Here is a 12,959-nt window from a genome sequence, read left to right on the forward strand (position 1 = left end):
ACTTGTCTGTGTAAAGATCATTAATTTTGTTCAATAGCAACAAAAACTAACGTGTTTTACTGAATATAAATTAGGACGCTGAGATAGAATGGAAAGAATCCTGGTTTTGAGATCCGGTGTTCTGTGATTTGTCCCTGCTTCTGACACTTACATTGGTCCTCTGTATAGCTCAGCTTTAGTCACAAAACAATAATAATTATATTAGTTACAACTATTGAAATTAAACATGCATTATGAAAATAAGTGATACACTATTTAGAAATTATTCTGCATCCAGTAGGCACCATGCTGAGACTTTTTTTTTCTCGATTACAGCAATATCCCCGTGATAGTAAGTTGTGAAAGGGGCAGAACAGAATTGACAACTTAGAATATTTTACCCAAGTTGGAAAAGTGGTATTTTCCGGTGGCTGAAGATGACATGGCAGAAGGAGACACCAAGGGGGACTGGCTGCCAGTATCCTGCAGCCCGCCAGTGGAATGTGAACGTAGCCACTCTTTGCCTTCTTCCTGGTTGGCCTGCCGAGATGATGGGGTGTATCTGCAAAACAGCACAGCTGAGACACTTCAGCACGTCGACAAGGACAAGGCAATACCGGGACAAGAAAACAATCGGAGGAGCTTACTGCTCAGACCGAGCCGCAATCACAAACAGATTGGATCTAATTACGATTGCTCAGTTCCTCCAGATGATCGGGCACCGTCTGCTTGATCCCATGGGGAAAATGAATAGCGGCATTTGAGAAGAAAATGATGCTTCTGTGAGATATGGACTTGAAAGTCACAAGCAACGAGCAGGCAGCCAAGTTAAAGGAGAAGGACCCCCCAAGCACTGTGTTTGGAAGGACTTGAGGTGAGAACATCGAGTTAACATGGCGGACCGGGGTAGGGCAGAAGCCAAGGAAGACACAGTGACGTCACAGAACACCATAGGAAAAGGCACACACAGTGATAGCTGGAGTTTTCTTTCAGTTCTTTGGTTAAACTTGTCATGCTTATAACACTGTCCCTGTTAGCTGTTTTCTCTACATCTTTTTCTCAGGGAACAGTATGTGTAAGATAGGTTCATGGCCATGAACTCAATTTTAAATTTATTTTACTCTGACTTGAGTTAACTATTTAGGACATGCTGAATGACATTAGATTAATTAAAATTTAAACTGATTTGGTAATTTATGAAAGCAGATATGGAAAGCAGATATTGGGGCTGAGTTTTTACAAAATACAATCTGTAAAATAACACCTTAACCGCCATACCTGCCCTGTGGTGATATTATTATTTTTTACTTCATTTGTAGCATACTTTAACCTTTCATCCTTATTTTTCACAGGTGTCGACTACATAGTTTCATTTTTTTAATGTAAAATTCTGTGTTTCAAAACATGTATGGATGTCTATAAGTGTGTGAGTGTGCATGTGTGTGTGTGTGTGTGTGTGTGTGTGTGTGTGTGTGTACACATTGTGTGCTTGTGTGAATGTGGAGATCAGAGGAAGAAATTGGGCATCATACTCAATTACCTCTGCTGTACTCCTTTGAAAGAGTGTCACTATGATTTCTCCAAATCCAGAGCTTTTTGAGCAAAAGGCAAACCTGTGATTTTCCTGTCCCCATCATTGCCTATGTTGGAGTTTCAGGCCATGTGGCTACCCTAAGCTCTTTAATGTGGGTGCTGGGATTTGAACCACAGTCTTCATGTTTGCTTAACAATCAATTTTTACCAACTGAGTCACCTTCCCAGTTTCAGTTTTGACATTTTATCAGCATCTACCTCCAAGGTGAAAAACCTGGAGAAGTTAATTTATCTTAATAAAGAGAAATGAATCCATGTGTCCTACCACTGGGTGCTCCCATCATGAGCAAAGCCTCAGACAAGCTCTTAGTACTTCATGAATTGTGATATTCCTACTGGGATCCACTGAAGTCATCACCTCCATCCTCAGTGGCCTCTCTTTCTAAGGAGCAGTCACCTACTCTAGAAGCTGGAGAAAGCATCAAGATAAAAAGTGATTTCATCTCCTGTGTCAGGCGCTACATAATAAACAAGTGGGAAGAAAAAGAGACAGCACAGAAAGTGTACATAACGACAGAAAAGGCAGCAGTTGTGCTGAGAGAAATATATACCTTAGTCCCTTTTTGGGTAGTGTATTTCTGTCAAGCTGCATGCTGTTAAAACAAAGAAAATCCCTAAGGACATAATGCAAACACAATTTCCAAATCATATATGTAACAAAATGCATCCTCCAAACTATACAAAATAACTGTCTGCTAACGCATGCATGAATCCTGAAGAACTGACTAGAAAAGCCATCTAGGTGACAGGATCTTCGACACTGCGATAAATATGGAATTTCCTTCTACCCTAGTGACATTCAAAACAATTAGAAAACACATTCTATCTTAAGTCATGTTAACAGAACTTCCCTGTGGATACCGTGGTAACCCCCCTTCCTGTGCAGGTAACTAAACTTTTGCTGTGATTTTATATGCAGGACAATCAATGAGATGCTATGACTCCTGCTCTTAGAGGGACAAGTTCCACTAACAAGAAAGGATGGGAAAAAATCACATAATTCTTTTATCTTTCTTTTCTAGTTATTTCTAATAACAATACGGGTAGGTTGGTTCCCATGGACATACAAGAAGTAATTTAATATATAACAGGTATTCTTCTTTAAACAATGTTTATAGTATAATTCGTTGACATATTTTGATGAAGTGAAGCTATTTCATCTCTCGTAAGTCTTTGATTGGGCATTAAAGGGTTATATACTTTATCGTCAGAGTTTTAACTAATTCCCAGCCAGTCAGACATGGGGCTAGGAAGATGTGCTAGGCAAGTGTAAAATGACTCCCTGAAAAATGGAGGAGACAGGGGAAGTTCATTCTACTCTCTAGCATGCAGATTAGCAAAGCACAAAATGAAAGTGGATGGACAGAACGGTTGCTGAGTGGTTTGGAACATCACATGATCAGAATTAAACACACAGCGTGTGCACCATGGGGATGACGTAACATGAATGCAGACAGACCGACTCAAAATTGAATCACTGAAAATCAAAGCTAAAATGTTTTCTTCTACAGGCACTCCATCCAATACACAAGGTTGGTTCTGGTCATACATTGTGACTATAAAATTTCCTAATGAGTGGGAATAAACATGCTGAAGAAGTCACAGTAAACAAATAAGACATTTCTAAATAGGAATTTAATCAGGCTATGGATTTATGTGCTCTAAAGCCATTTTAAAGATTATTTCTTTAAAATATTGCAGAAAGTGAGAATGTTACTATTATTTTGCCAGCGTTGTATGAAACAATGACTTGTTTATATGGTTGTATAAAAATAAGCACTTGTCTATTTGTTACAGTGAAATTTAGTGAAATAACAGAGAGAAATAATTGCTTTAAATTTGAGTAACATAGAATCATTTCCTAGACTAGATCTAGACCAGTGGTTCTCAACCTGGGTGTTGCAACACTTTTGGCAAAACTCCACCCTCCAAAATATTTAAATCGTGATTCATAACAGCAGCCAAAATATAGTTACCAAGTAGCAGCAGAAAGAATTTACAGTTACAGGTCATCACATGATGAGGAACGGTATTAGATGGTCGCAGCCTTACAAAGGTTGAGAACCACTGCTTTAGACATCCATGACAGTATTCTGTTGACCTTTCTGCAAAGGGTCAAGAACTGCCAACTCTAATATCAGCAATGGCTAGGGAGGGAGGGACAACAAGGACAGTGGGGATGTCAATCCATGCACTGTTTGTCTATCACCAGGAGTTATAATACGTGACACAGTTGTCACATTTCACATTTAAGGACAAACCAGAAAATTTTAGGGTCGTCTATGATTTTAAATATTCTTCAGCCACAGTAAAGTAGAATAAAATAAAACAACATGGGACAGTTATAGTCATATAACCACCAATGGCTAACCCTTATATGCAGGGAAATGTGAAAAAATACTATCTCATTTGTATTCATTCATTTTCTTACTTTGTAAATTTTAGTGAAGAATAATTTATATAAAAGTTGGAATTAGTTTAAAAACCCAGTGAACTATTAGTTCTCAGATATGAAGATCAAGGTATAACAAGAGAACTCAACAGCTTACATCTACCATGTATGTCTCAAATTAATTTAAAAAAATCACACTTTAACACACTATTATAGTTTCAATTTAGTTACAAACTGAGCAATTACATCAGGATATGCACATAAGATTTTCTTAAATAGACTACACACGTCCTCATATGAACTCTTAAGGATTAAAATATAGACAGACTTTGAAGTTTCCTCTGGGGGGAGGGTGGTAAAAGAGTATACACCATGTTTTAAATAATAATAAAAAATGTTCAATGTAACCATTTGCTGAAAGGAACTGGTTACTGTCAGTCTTATATGTTATTCTTATTAAGATATTCACATTCAATTTATATGATTTAATATTCACTAGTACACTTAAAGCATATTCCAAACTCTTTATTTTACTATTTTAATATTGAGTTAAAATTAATCTATTTCTACAACTATAAAAATGATTTGCTTTAAAATGGTAAATAACTATATAGTTAATGCTGTGTTTCTATAATAAACATTTTTATAGAATTGGAACTAAAATATGGAAGAATTTATTAAAACTGAATTCCAACAGCTATATATAGAACTTGTTGATCTTAATGTGTAGTTTTGATTTGACAATGTTTTTGATTAAAACTATGCACTTGACCATATTTCTTCTTCTTTTTTTTTTTTTTTTTTTTTTTTTTTTTTGGAGCTGGGGATCGAACTCAGGGTCTTGCGCTTGCTAGGCAAGCGCTCTACCGCTGAGCTAAATCCCCAACCCCATCATATTTCTTAACATTTAGTCTTTGAATGCAAAAGAAACAGGCTGAAATCTATATATAATCAACTTTGTATTTTTATGCTTAAAAATTTTAAATTATTTGTATTTTGGAGGTTGGTTATGGATAATGAACTATGACCTGTTTGTTTGATTTAGATATCAACTCATTTTTAATGCATCATATAATGTGTTTATAAGACCAAGATGCATTATTCAAATAAGACTGTTAGTGCTTCTTAAATAATTGTATCTATTAGTCATAAGTTTTATACATGATATGTGATCATGTGTATTTTTCTTGTGACTACTGAAACTAGAGTCTGAGACGCAATTGAAAGTCTAGTTCTTTTGATAGATGAACCAGCATCTGTTCATTTCACATTGGGTGTTCTCACCAAACCAAAAGGGAAATAGATGGGTTTTAGTATGTAAAGCCAAGTTGTCCCAGATCAGATTTTTTTTATGATGACAAAACATACATTCTGTAGTTATATCATAGTAAATATGAGCATCAATGGTTCATTTAGGTCTCAAATACTTTTATGCAGAGCAAGTGCCATTTGCTGACTCTCAGTGTGCACAGAGGTGATGAACTATTAAGAGGCTGCATTTCACTCCTAATTCTGAATTTCAGAAATGCAAGGGAATCCAGAAGAAAATCCTTGGAAATTATAGGTGAGTGGACAACTTGGGCATTATAGACTATGTCTTAATAAGGGACTTAACTTATATTTTAAATTCAAATATTGCTCAGAGCATAACCGTAGAATCCATTTGAACTTGGTTGTTAACAAAGTTTTAATCATCCCAAGGAGCTGTGTTGTCTTGAATCTCAAGCCAACCATTAAAAATGTCTTGAGAAGATACCACTGACTGCGTGAAGACGTACTTTATATATTTACATTCTTGATATTTATACATTGTGTAACACATTATGCAAATTGTCTCGTGACTAACAATGTTAGCATTAAGAAAATTATCCAATCACCCTATCTTAAATGACTATTCCACTGAAAATTTGATAATGAGAGAAGAATAAGACTGCTCTCATCATTATTAACTATCAACTCCAGTTCAAATTAATGTCAATGCATAGTTTTATTCACAGTGGGGATCAAGGGAATTTAGTAGGGTGGGGTGGTGGACGCAGTGCAGGAACAAGGGGTTAAGGACTCATCAATGCCTCCAGGAAAGCTCACCTTTCTGAGAGAGTAGATCTCACACTACCCGTTCTCATGAGCAGGCTCTGCACCTCGTGAGTGCCTGTGGTCAGTCCAGACAGGGAGCCATGATGGCTGAGGGGCAGATCAATGGACTCAGAGCTCGTATGGAGACTAGTCATGGACTGGTAACTTGGAGTGTCCTTGCTGCCGGCAGAGGAACTGCTCAGATTGGCAGCCCACACAAGCCCACCGGATGTGAAAGAGTGAACCGACGCTGGGCTGGAAGCCAAGGAGTGACTTAAGCTTATAACATCTGTAGTTAGGTCTGAGGGTTTATTGAAGAGAGGGCTGCTGCTGCCGCTCAGCCCACCAGCACTGCCCATGCTTCCCGTACCGGACGACGGTGACTCCAGACTGCCTTGTCGGGCTAAAGAGGTACTAGGGCTGGGCACTACCGAGGAGGATTTCACCCCCTCAGTATTAGGTGCGGAGGCAGATTTGCCACCTGCCTTGGCACCGAACAACCTAAAAGAAAAACAAATAACAACTTCAGTTGTTCCAAGAGACTCATACCTACGTTTCTTAGGGTTTCAGTCCACAGAGCCCAGTGTGCTTTGGAGTAGCGAGCTACCAAGCACGTCCAGCCTCTATGTTCCTGAAGGTTCTATGACTGGCCTTTTATTAATGAACTACTAAAAAAAAATCTTATGTTATCTTAAGTAAGCACTGGCCTGCAAGCAAGGTGGGCAGAAGTGTGCAAAAGTCAAACATGATTGTGCTTGACTTTTTACACTTCTAGTGATCAAAGGACTCTCAGCTATTTTGGCCATTTTGTTGTTACGTATCGACAGAACCATTATAATGAAACAACTTCTACGCATTCGGTGTATGACGCTTGAAAGGATTTTCCTCTTATTAAAATAGATTGTTCAAAAAAATCTAAAGGGGACATTTCAGGAAAGGTTCAAATAAGTAAGGTAATAACTAGAGGCCTGTGTGGCTGGGCTGGAAATATTGGATATTGCTGACAACTTATAGATTTGTTTGTATCTTCCCGTGGAATGACCACAGGGATTTGCCAGTTGCCAGAGCTATTCAAATATATATTTATAGCAGTGGTTTAAAACACCATTAGTACTAAGTTAGATACTGGAGTTCAGTTCAGAAAACATTTTAGTTTTGTAAATGAAGCAGATGACATAATCAAATTTATGCATATATGGAAATAAAATGATATGAAGAAATGGCAAAATGAAATCCATATTTCCTGCAGTGGAAAATTTTTTTATGGCGAATATGAGAAATTGTTTCATAGGTAATGGGCCACTGGAGGGCGCTCCTGGTTTATCTCATAAGCAAGGAAACTGTTTACACTTGCTACGCAGCTATAAGTTATTCTTTCCAAGAATGGTCACTTCAAATCATAGTTCACAATTAATACTTCCAACGACAAATTTGACCACTTCTTATTGTTTCTAAGGTTACTTAAATGTAAATTCTTCAAGACTCTTCCTAAGAGATCAAAGTTCTAGGGTAAAGCAGGAGAATAGAAACAAACCTGAAATATTTTAACAAGTAATAGGCAATAAATTATACTCTTATCATTTTGAAGATGAGAAAACAGAGCCAGGGCTAACAATTTGTCTTAACTCATGTGCTAATTTTTAACCCCTGCTACACTTAGGGTATTTAGAATCAGGTATATTTCCTAAGCAGGACATTGATGAAGACTTATAAAAGTCACCTCATTCCTGAGTTCTTGTCCTATGTCAAACATCTCAATGTTTTCAAATTCTACAATCAGATCATACTCTGATAGCTTTTTGTGTTGCTGTTGTTGCTATTACTATGCTGTGATTCGGTACTGTATAAATTGGTCCACTCTAAACTGTTAAGAGAATATATCATCTATATTCATAATTGCCAACTCCTTAAGAGTCAGAAAGACAATAAATACTGGAAGTAAATGTGGTATTCATAAAGATCTATGTCATTTGATTTTTTTTAATTATGGAAAGGAGGGGTGAAAAGCGCCGAATTATTTTACAAGCTATCACTTTATTTCTATGAATAAATAAACGGTCATGGGATCTCATGCCTGTTACACATGCGGTTTTATTTCTAGTGTCACGCTGTCTGTATAACTGAAATGCTAACTATTCTCAAAATGAGCATCACCATTTACACTATCAGCTGGTGTGACCAGCTCCGTAGAATTCACTATATTTTAGACAAGTCTAGGATACAGAATCTTAGAATATTTAGAATATATTGAAAATAACTTTATGTAGAATAAATGCATGTTACATACTACCTTTTATGTCCTCCCAGCATCTCTTTACATACCCTTACCTTCTGAATGTAGGCGAGGCAATATCTGGATATTTGGACCCTGGCTGTCTGAGCCCTTGAGTACCGCAGGCACTGGCAGAGGTGGGGCTGGATTTGGGGGAACCTGACAAGGAAACACTGTCTGAATCCGACACTGCTACTTTCTCCTTTTCTTTGTCAGTTTGGTTGACAGTGACTGGACTCGAGCGCCCTGAGCCGATCTTAGTGGGTTCTCTCAGTTTAGAGGTGGTGGCCCCAGCTGACTTGCTGCTGACATTGGAATCAATGCTGCTGGTGCTGGATCTGTGACCACCTCTCCCAGGGATACCGCTGGTGCCCGACTTAGAAGGGCGGGGCAAACTGCGGTACTGAAGGGTGGCCTTAGAGCTCACATGCATGACATCCTCTTGATTCTGGGACCCATCCAGGCTGGTTTTCCTTCCTGCATTGGACTTCCCACCAATGGCAGCAGATTTGGGGATTTTTCCCAGTGTCGCTGAGCCGCTTGTTATGGTGGCGCCGCTGCTGGTAATCATGGTAGAGGCCCCTACACCACTTGGCTTCTTATATCCAAAAGAACTGCTGGCTGTGGATCTTCCAATGCCTGAGGGTGGCTTTTTCCCTTCATCCCCGCTGCTTTTCCCTGCATCTGAAGGAGACCTTTGCAAGGATGATCCTTTAAGAGGCGTTTTCCCTTTCTCGGAAGCTTTGGCATCATCTGTCTTCCCTAATTAAAGAGAAACACGCAGATACGCTCATTTGAATATTTTGACGTCAGAACACCTCCAAAACCAAATGTAAAATGTGAATGCTCTTTAGCTCTTTCTATCACTTTGGTTCTGAAGTATTTCTTGTTTCAGGTCTAAAGAGGAATGTACTCTAATATAATGGGGAGACTGATTGCAAATCTAGGAAAAAAAAAAAAAACCATGGCTGTCAGAGGCGCTGTGATGAACTTGGGACAATAGAGTGAAAACATGTGGCTTCCTTATTTGTTTATGTCCTGTATCTTATGACAATGTTGCTTCAGAAGGATGACACTTTCTCCTCTCTAGTTAAGTACTCAACAAAAAGTTAACCTCAGTTACCTTTATCATGATTTTTATCCAAAGTACCCCAGGATAACACACTTGAGAGGACACTATTTATAAAATACAGGGAGAGTCCTAAAAGACAGGTGGCGCAGTTGAGCAGAATTCTTACACTCTCCTTTCAGAAAGCCGAATTCACAAGCAGAATCTGCACTGTTGAGCTGTGTAACTCTCCACTTAGTGTGACAGCTTTCAACTCTCGGGTTTGTGGTAAAAGGTACTGGGGATTCACACACCAATATTAAAACATATTCATTAACAAGTCAGGAAAATGAGTTACTATTCTTCCAGAACCAATACTTTACCCGTACATGATCTAAAGTGGAACAGACTGAACTAGAGCACACAGCAACCCCGTGCTCCGAGTATAATCCCTGCGGGACTCTCAGATTGTCTTACTCCTGTGGGCCTATATGACAAAGTGTGCAGATTATAAAATACAATCATTAAGAAGAACCTGGTTGGGTTGGGGATTTGGCTCAGTGGTAGAGCGCTTGCCTAGCAAGCACAAGGCCCTGGGTTTGGTCCCCAGCTCAAAAAAAAAAAAAAAAAAAAAAAAAAAAGAAAAGAAAAAAAAGAAGAACCTGGTTATTAAAGGGGGATCGAATACAGGTGAATACAGATGTCAAACTGGACCACAGGTTAAAACTCTCCGGCAGAGAAGGTCCCAAGTGACAAGCCTACCAGGGGTCTTGAGTGCACTCGTGCTGGTTTTCTGCCTCGCTGGTGTTCCTCCCTGGGCAGACATGCCTCTCCTCCAGGAGCCTGTCTGAGCCACGGACAGGCTGGCTTTCTGCCCCGTCTTCTCTGAGTCTTCAGCAAGTCCAGAAGCAACACCCTTCCACTTGGCGCCTCCATCGACGTGGCTGTCCAAATCCTCCTCGGTTTTCTTCAGCTCCTCCGGACTATCCCAGGTCTCATCTGTGGTCGAACGCTTCTCTGTGTCTGTTTTCAGCTGCAAAGAAAAACTTCCCGTGAAAGAAAAGCTACAAAGTGTGAACCAGGAGCTGAAAACGTCCTTTTAGATCACCGGGAGGAAAAGCCATGAAGTAGTGACTTATACTTCAGAAGAATGCCGGAGGATAATTCTATTTTTAACTACGGGCTCACTTAGGCTTTGTCAGTTTGAGCCATAGAATTCCCCTTTGCAGATATTAGAGAACGTCAGGATTAATAATGTTCAGAAAAGCCTAATTAAACTCCACAAAGGAAGGGGTTCTTCTATGACAAATGTTGACAAGAAAAGCCAAGCTAGGATAGGATAGATTCAATGCTCTTTCTTGACTTACAAGTCACCAGGGAGCCTAGCGATTTGTTTTTCTTTAGATCACCATAAAATGAACTGAGAAGAATTCAATGTTAGACTGTTTTTAAATTTCATTTTTAAAAAAGTCAGTATTCGAGGGAAGGGACATGTCAAGGTGGGTCTTTCTGGGTTAGACATCAGCAAATCCACCTAAGCTGCTTCTGATTTTCAGAAGAGGCTGGGGTGGGCACTCCATAATTCTGAAGGGTGTAACTCCAGGAAGTCTAAAATTAAAAACACTTCAGATGTCCATGTTGGTGAGCCTTTGTTGTATCTGCTTATTTGACTTAGCAAATACTTCAGATTAAAGAGTTGAGCCACAGCCTGATAAAATACTAAAGAAAGAACGAATCGGAGGAAGAACTAGACAGAATCAGTGGAAAGAGAGAGGACAGCTCTCACCTGAGTGTTCTTCCTGGAGGGGACCGTGATGTTGGAGTAGGAGCTGATGGAAGACGTGGTGTTGAGGTCATCTGTGCTAATGTTATCAAGTGTATCACTGAGACCACTGCTCACGGAACTGCTGTCATCCCAGCTGCAGGTAAGACACGAAGTAGCAATGAGTCAGCCACTGGGCAAGCAATGTGAACCCCCACATTTCCGCAGTGTTGTCATACATTATAAAGGCAGAAAACATCTGTTGTGAAAAGGTTTTCACAGTCTGTTTTGGAAACATTTATGAGAACTGAACATCTGAGAGGTTCTACCAGCACCTGACTAATACAGATGCAGGTACTCACAGCCATCCACTGGCCTGAGCCCGGGGACCCCAATGGAAGGGCTGGGGAAAGGACTCGAGGAGCAGAAGAGGATTGCAACCCCATAGAAAGAATAACACTATCAATTAACCAGACCTCACCAGAGCTCCCAGGAACTGAATGAACCACCAACCAAAGGTTATATATGGAGGGGCTCATGGCTCCAGATACCAATTGATGGCCTTGTCTGACATCAATGGCAGAGGAGGTCCTTGGTCCTGTGGAGGCCTGATACCTTAGTGTAAGGAGATGCTAGAGAGGTGAGGCAGGAGTAGGTAAGTGGGGTGGAAGAGAACCCTCATAGAGCCAAAGGGGAGGGGGTGAAGGGGTTGGGACGGGAGTCTATGGAGAGGTAACCAGGAAGAGGAATATCGTTTGAAATGTAAATGGATAAAAATGATTAATTAAACAAAAGAACGGAACGTCTATTAAATAACAGCCATACTGGTATTCAGGGAGAACCAGAAGACACTGGTTCCAAGTGTACATTTGCAGCATGAATAAAAACACCAAGAGAAGAGTACAGGCCACATGAGTCTCTCAGCCCCTCTCCACAAAGACAACCTGGAATCATAAAGTAGTTCATAAGCAATCCCATGGTCAAAAAATGTTTGCTTTAGCCAGGCATCTGAAAATCATTCCTCACTGTTCCCATCTTAAAATCACACCCATTCATCCATGTTTAAATTATCAAAATTCACCCATTCATCTTTTTTTTTATTAACTTGAGTATTTCTTATATACATTTCGAGTGTTATTCCCTTTCCCAGTTTCCGGGCAAACATCCCCCTCCCCCCTGCCCTTCTTTATGGGTGTCCCCCTCCCCACCCTCCCCCTTGCCGCCTCCCCCGAACAATCTAGTTCACTGGGGGTTAAGTCTTAGCAGGACCCAGGGCTTCCCCTTCCACTGGTGCTCTTACTAGGATATTCATTGCTACCTATGAGGTCAGAGTCCAGGGTCAGTCCATGTATAGTCTTTAGGTAGTGGCTTAGTCCCTGGAAGCTCTGGTTGCTTGGCATTGTTGTACATATGGGGTCTCGAGCCCCTTCAAGCTCTTCCAGTTCTTTCTCTGATTCCTTCAACGGGGGTCCTATTCTCAATTCAGTGGTTTGCTGCTGGCATACGCCTCTGTGTTTGCTGTATTCTGGCTGTGTCTCTCGGGAGAGATCTACATCCGGCTCCTGTCGGCCTGCACTTCTTTGCTTCATCCATCTTGTCTAATTGGATGACTGTATATGTATGGGCCACATGTGGGGCAGGCTCTGAATGGGTGTTCCTTCTGTGTCTGTTTTAATCTTTGCCTCTCTATTCCCTGCCAAGGGTATTCTTGTTCCCCTTTTAAAGAAGGAGTGAAGCATTCACATTTTGATCATCCATCTTGAGTTTCGTTTGTTCTAGACATCTAGGGTAATTCAAGCATTTGGGCTAATAGCCACTTATCAATGAGTGCATACCA

At 40.1% G+C, this 12,959-nt stretch overlaps 1 protein-coding gene across 16 annotated transcripts in view; it reads right to left on the reverse strand.

The window, feature by feature from the left end:
* Window positions 1-12,959, reverse strand: part of Nav3 (neuron navigator 3) — a 788,263-nt gene that overhangs the window by 81,018 nt on the left and 694,286 nt on the right. For 13 of the 16 annotated variants that reach the window (XM_063263475.1, XM_039079115.2, XM_063263477.1 and 10 more), the window contains 6 exons: window positions 11,147-11,279; window positions 10,123-10,393; window positions 8,369-9,074; window positions 6,053-6,541; window positions 2,124-2,165; window positions 381-541 (listed from right to left, as the gene is read on the reverse strand). In XM_063263475.1, the coding sequence (XP_063119545.1) occupies window positions 381-541; window positions 2,124-2,165; window positions 6,053-6,541; window positions 8,369-9,074; window positions 10,123-10,393; window positions 11,147-11,279 (1,802 nt within the window). The remainder of the gene's footprint in view (window positions 1-380; window positions 542-2,123; window positions 2,166-6,052; window positions 6,542-8,368; window positions 9,075-10,122; window positions 10,394-11,146; window positions 11,280-12,959) is intronic. The other 3 variants (XM_039079112.2, XM_063263478.1, XM_063263479.1) reach the window with 1 other exon arrangement.

The sequence above is a fragment of the Rattus norvegicus genome, chromosome 7 (genome assembly GCF_036323735.1).
Source record: "Rattus norvegicus strain BN/NHsdMcwi chromosome 7, GRCr8, whole genome shotgun sequence".
NCBI classification, from domain to species: Eukaryota; Metazoa; Chordata; class Mammalia; order Rodentia; family Muridae; genus Rattus; species Rattus norvegicus.